Source organism: Phaenicophaeus curvirostris, chromosome Z (genome assembly GCF_032191515.1).
Source record: "Phaenicophaeus curvirostris isolate KB17595 chromosome Z, BPBGC_Pcur_1.0, whole genome shotgun sequence".
Taxonomy (NCBI): Eukaryota; Metazoa; Chordata; class Aves; order Cuculiformes; family Cuculidae; genus Phaenicophaeus; species Phaenicophaeus curvirostris.
In genome coordinates this window covers 60,326,049-60,332,293 of record NC_091431.1, presented here as the reverse complement: position 1 = coordinate 60,332,293, position 6,245 = coordinate 60,326,049, and the positions used below count along the sequence as shown (strand labels likewise).

The window sequence follows — 6,245 nt, the reverse complement described above, 5'->3', positions numbered from 1 at the left end:
AACAGAGCCTCTGTTTTTTGATAGTGGTACATTTTCTATGTACTATCAGAGCCCTAAATATTTTGCACAGAACCAAGCAGTGGGGTACTTTCTGTGCTTTTTTGACAGATACTGCAATTCTCATAGCCTCATCTTTGGACAATGGTCTGGTGGAACGTGTTTCTGATGTTACCAACAGCTTATTCATGTATGACATTGCATGACTTAGCATTTTGCCTTAATGAAATAGTAAACAGTGGTGTCAATAAAGGTTTTGGTGCAAATTCTCCTCATTTATAGTGCAGTAACCTAGGGATCAGTGCTTCCATATCACTCACTTGAGGCTGAGTCATGGTTCCTTTATTTTGCCTTTCATAGAAGCATATTTTCTTTACACTGATGGGGTGGGCAAAGGACATACTGCATTTTTTCTCCGGGACTAGTGAATGAAAAGAGATTCACTGTGCTTCATTAGAAAATCTCCAAACTTATATGAGAAAGCTTCCATATATTTAAACGTGAGGTTCAAATATTTTGGTGTAACTATAAATCCTAATTTGATAGGTCCAAATCAAGTTAATTTTTAATATTCTATTTATTTTAATATGATGAAAACCAATGTTTTTTGTATGTGTTTTTTTTATTTTCAGTTGCACTGAAGCCGTTCCAGTTAATGAGCTTTTTCTGAAAGACACCACCAGTAATCACACATGGACTAGTCGCAGAAGAAAATGTGTTTGTGTTATGTGATGCACTTTTCTTTCTCGAATTCAACAGGAAATCAGGAGGATGAATTCTGCCTCACAATCTAACTTAATAGAGTAAACAATGATAGCTGATACTTCAAAAGAGGGGCTGTTTTCATGCATTAGTTTCAAGATCACTCCTTGAAGCAGTTATAACTGATTTTGTGAATAGAGACAATCCATTTCAGCAAGGGAATGAATTACAAAGTTGTGCTCATACACTGGTATTCTTGTATTACTAAAGTTTACTAACTTTAGTGAACTTTATGACACAAAATATCTTGCATGAGGTCTTATATAAAATGTAACAATTTTCTGTAATTACAGTTTACTTCAAAAATGCAAGTATATGTTCTTCTTCCTAAACCCCTTCATTCTTTCACCAAATGAACTTCTTTAAATTCATTGCTTTTTCCACTGTATAAACTAGGTGGATTTGAATACTTACAGGAAGAATCTAAAGCATTTGGTTGTTGTTAGTGGAGAGATAGCTGACTCACACATGCAAAAGATTAAAGAAACTTTACAAATGTCCAAGTGATTTTTGTTTTGTTTTGTGGCTATACAGCACCAAACCACATCCTGTAGTATAGTGGATCTTTTCCCTTTTTATTTTTATTGTGTAGTATGATTTCTGGTTAATAAAACAAACAAAGACAATATTCTTATTCTCTAATCCCCATGTTTTATTATTTTTATTTAAATATAACATACTATACATTGTTGCTCAGTGATTTTTGTTTCCTTTTTCCTTTTTAAATCCCCTTCTCTGTTTTCCTTTTGCTCAGGATTCTGTTATGCTGAAGGTGACAGAATACAGAGCTTATGATTAAGGATGTGCGATACTCTATAGATAGAGTGTCTGCAGTTTTCTCCCACTATAGTGGGTATTACAGTATACCAAACATACAGGAATCGTTGATTCCTTCAAGGCTTTTTTTATTTTGGTTAATTTTCAGAAACCACTATTCACGACACAAATTGCTCCTGACTCACATTGGAAAAGTGATATTTCCTGATCTTGGCCTCTGAGCAGCATGGTGTTTTCAGTACTATGATAATATTTACACATAATCCCCTGACCAAGTCATCTAGGTAATCCTGTCAAAAGAGAACTTTATTTGTACCCTAAATGTTCTGTAAGTGGTCATGTAACACTGCATTTGCCCAAGCTCACACTGAATGTTAACAGTGAGTGGTCTATTATGTCTTGTCAGTTTTAATTATCAATAACAATTTTTTAACAGTTGAAACTCACTTTTATCATGGTAATTAAGTTTTGCTGTGACCTGCAATTACATTTAAAATCCAAAATGCTTATTTTATTTTCTAGAAAAATCTCAGTTGTGAAGAAGAAAGGTAGAGATAAAGAACTATGAAAGGCAATGTCAGCTGTCGGCTAAGACGTTGTCTTTCAATAAATTCCTGGTTTCAAATCAGTTGACTTTCTTTAATGATAGGAAATGCAATCTGACCATTTTGTATTTTATGGGAAAGCTACTATTTTTTGCTTTTTTAAAGAAACAGCTAATATTTAAATAACAGATTAAGATTGAAGTGCTGGTTAAACATTGATTTAAATAAGTTATAGAAGACTCCAACAACACCAGCTTTTATAGAGGTTAAACATTCTCAAAAAGACACATTAAGCAAGGCTCTCCCTTGTACCAAAATACAGTTTCCAAACAATAAAAATAAAACCAACTTTTTCACAACAAGAAATATTGAAGATAAAACTGCAGCATCAATATAATCTCATAGTTATCACTTAAAGTATTTAGAACAAAATAATATTATACTACTTTTGTTTCTTACTAAAGACACTGCAAAGGCTTACTTATTTAAGTGGAATACAATGTGAAGACAGTGGTACAAATTGCTTGATGTACTGTTTTCTATTTATCTGCTCTAACAAAATGAATCTCAATGTGGTTACATTGGTGAGCTATCCAGAGCTCTCTAAAATTACAGAGTAAAGCAAAACATAAAACAAACCTTATGTACCTTTAACTGAACAGACTTCCTATTATGCTTAACTTTGTTAAACTGCAGTTGCTCCAGTTAAGCCATGGGACTAGTAACACTTCATAAAAATGTGCTGGATATTATGTATTTTGAGCCTTCAGTTACTATGACAGATAAGAAAGGCATGCTAAAGCTGGATACCAGCACAGCTTTTTGATTGACTCTCATATATGCTACACACGTGAGTTATAATTTCTGATAAATGCATGAGCATGATTTTGGATCTCCTGTCCCTCAGTCCTCACTTATCTATCACTCCCACTATATGCCCATGATTCTGCAAGCTGGTAACAAGGTCAAATGTGCTGAATGGGCATATTAACTGAATAAGGAGTGCAGGGCTATGTTGCCTTTTTATTTACCTTTCAGAGGCCAAATTTTACACTTGGGAATTACACACTATTTAATTGTAATCTTAGTGACTTTAACAGGGCTGTCCAAGTCTAGGTTCCAGCCCAATGCTTGCTGCAGAATATTGCACTGCTTGCAATGCATTAGTTCCAAATAGAAATCAAAATCAGTTGAATATACACACAGATTAATTGACACCCAAGTACAGATGTGGCCCCTTCTCACAATTTCAGAATAGCAGAAAGACCCTATTAACACAATTTTTCTTGAAGTTTGTTCTTGAGTGCTGATAATTAAAAAAAAGATCCCCAACATAAAGACACTCAATACCATAAATCCAAGCACTGCTTGTTTGGTCTTTTTGCTTAAGTGCAAGACAATTTAGGGAAAAAATGGATTATACACATTAAATTCTGTCTTTAAAGCCTTGTCTAATACCTATTCTCAGAGTACTTCTGAGGTTTTGACATGTAACCTATCAATCTCTTTGTGAAGTACTGAGAAAAAGAGAAAATAACAAAGAAGCAAATGAGGAAAACATTTCAAATCAAAAAGATATTTAACATCCTATTAAATAAATAACTTAGAGAGAAATAAAAAGAAATGAAGTTAGAATATACAAGCAAACCATACTATTTGTTTTGTTAGAACAGTTTTACACTACTTTGCTTATATTCTTTTATCCTATCCACAAGGCTTCTCCAGAAATGTTATTTGTGCATATGACCCAAGTGCTTCCAGTAAATGCTTGCGTGCCTAACTGTTCATTGGATCATTAGGCTTGAATGAGCAATTAAGGTCTTTGATATGAGTTAGTATTCCATAAATAACTTTCCCCATGAAGATCATTCAACAAATTGTCTCATGTCCCTTAAGTTCCGTTGCAGAGATAAAAAAAATTGTTCACACTGGCAATAACTTCCATCCCATTTGATCCAGCTTATATCTTGATTATAAGATATGACACTGAACTAAATAAAAGTATTTCATGTGCCAGCAATGAGTACACTACCTTCAAAGGCTTCCCTAGCTCTCTTTTCAAACAAGCAGATGTCTGCACTATTTCTTTGCATTTACCCTTCAAAAGGATTAACAAATATTCTTGACATAAGAGCCTTTGGTTCAACTGTAAAATAGTTCCTTCATCTATGACATTACAACCATTGGAAGAAAGTGAGCTGATGTGTTTTTCCTTCTTGTTTTCTGTCCTCTCTTTGTGGCTCCCCTTCCATTCAGAGCCACAAACATTTGCCTTCCATTATGCTTCCAATTTAAGGATGCATATGTGTTATATCCATTTTCTTCTATTCTTTCCTTCAGTTTGCAATCACTGTTAAACTCCTTCTGTTAAAAGAAGAAAATAAATATACAAATTCAGAATAAGCATATATTTTCAGAGTTGCAGTATACTGAATGCAGTTTCTAAAAATGTTTTGGAAGATTTCAGTCTTGCATGCATGATTCTGCAGTGTATTTAAAGAAAAGTTTCAGTATGTCCAAAGCATTTGAAGCAATATCAGTTAGACTGCAAAAAGTGAAATCAGCAAAAGACTTAATCAATTGTTCAGTGTATAATTATAGCAATGAAATAATATTATTCACTCACAGCTGAAATTATACTTCTTGGTATTGGAATTTAGCAACAATATTAAATTGAATTCTCAGCCATAAACTCAAAGTACAAGGCAGTGATCTTGGAATCATTCATCGTATTTCAGTTCTAACAAATAAAAAGCTTAAATATCTTGAGCCAGATTATTGGTACCATATGTTAAACACACATGCATGGCATGGACTAACTTCTTATTTAAATTAAGATCCTTTACACCATCCTGGCCATGAAAAAGGGCTTTTTTTTTAGATACCTGCACTTACAATGGCTGTGACCTATTTACTTTCCTGACCTGAAGACGGGCTTAGACTAAAAAAGGATCCCATTTGATCCTGCATCTTATTGACTAAACAGTTGATTAAGACTTTCTATTTTTTAAAGGAGAACCAGTTATCAGTTTGTTAGAAAGAATGAAAAATACAAGCACGTGGAAGCACAGAGGTGGACACTTTTTTTCCTATGATGTCAAATGCACTTTTACACACATTTGCTGTTCTATAATGAAGAAAAGAATGCTTTGTTTCTTTAAGAACAAATAATTCAAACATCAAACACCCCCTCAGTTTTATCAAGTTACTTGTATTCCATTTAGAGGGCTTTTGAAAGTGGGACATATACAACATACTTAAATTACAAACAAAATTTAGCATTTTATTGCTTGTGTGTTTCAGAAAACAAGATGTTATTTCACATCTCAGACAGAAGCCTGTCAGAATCTGAGAGTATTGCATACTAACAAGTTGTATTTTTAACGTGTCTACAAAGAAGACAAAAAAAAAGTCTGAATAATAAAGGATTTTCATGGTACAGATAAGAATTTCAGGGATCATTTAATACATTAAAAGTCCTTAGATATTCAGCTAGTAATGATACAGAAAGTTTTCACGTTAATAAAAAAGGACATCACAATGTTAAAAAAAATACATTTTCCATTCTTATTAATTTAAATTTAAAACTCATTAATGTTTGGTATTTTGGAACAATAAGGATTTTTGGGTCTAAAATTAATGTTTTACTTAGTTGCTGTTAAGACCATAGGCCTAATGCCTATTTTTTCCTTTGGATTTAGTATTTAGTTGAACAATGACTGTTGTGGAAGACACTATCAAGAGAAGACTCTCCATAAAATGATCTTTGATACTGCCAGTGTTTACAAAGCTGCATAAATATCATTTAATATTTATTTGCTGTAATACAGCAAGTTTGGTGTCAAGGTATTAAGACGCCAGGTGACCATCAGTAAGAGTTCAAAACTGCACTAACTTCTCCTATCTGCCAGCAGTTAGTCTTCTTTTGCTCCCTCATTCTAGCCAAAGTCTGTCAAATGGAGATGTATTTAATAAACATAGAAACAGTCTTACTTGACTTGTTTTCCCAGATGGAGAATTCTACCCAAATCCAAACTTTTATCTCTATTCTTAGGTAATACAGAGAGAATGGATGATGATATGATGAAGTTAAGGAGACTTATTGGCAGGGTCTGAGTGTCAGTCCTTCCTCATTTCAAACAAATTTTAGCATAACCCTACGCC

The 6,245-nt window shown here is 33.4% G+C and overlaps 1 protein-coding gene across 4 annotated transcripts in view; it reads right to left on the bottom strand.

The window, feature by feature from the left end:
- Nucleotides 1-1,123: 1,123 nt before the first annotated feature.
- FGF10 (fibroblast growth factor 10) overlaps nt 1,124-6,245 on the bottom strand; it is a 111,327-nt gene continuing 106,205 nt past the window's right edge. For all 4 annotated transcript variants that reach the window (XM_069880245.1, XM_069880244.1, XM_069880243.1 and 1 more), the window contains exon 5: nt 1,124-4,445. In XM_069880245.1, coding sequence (XP_069736346.1) covers nt 4,248-4,445 — 198 coding nt within the window. In that variant the 3' untranslated portion in view covers nt 1,124-4,247. The remainder of the gene's footprint in view (nt 4,446-6,245) is intronic.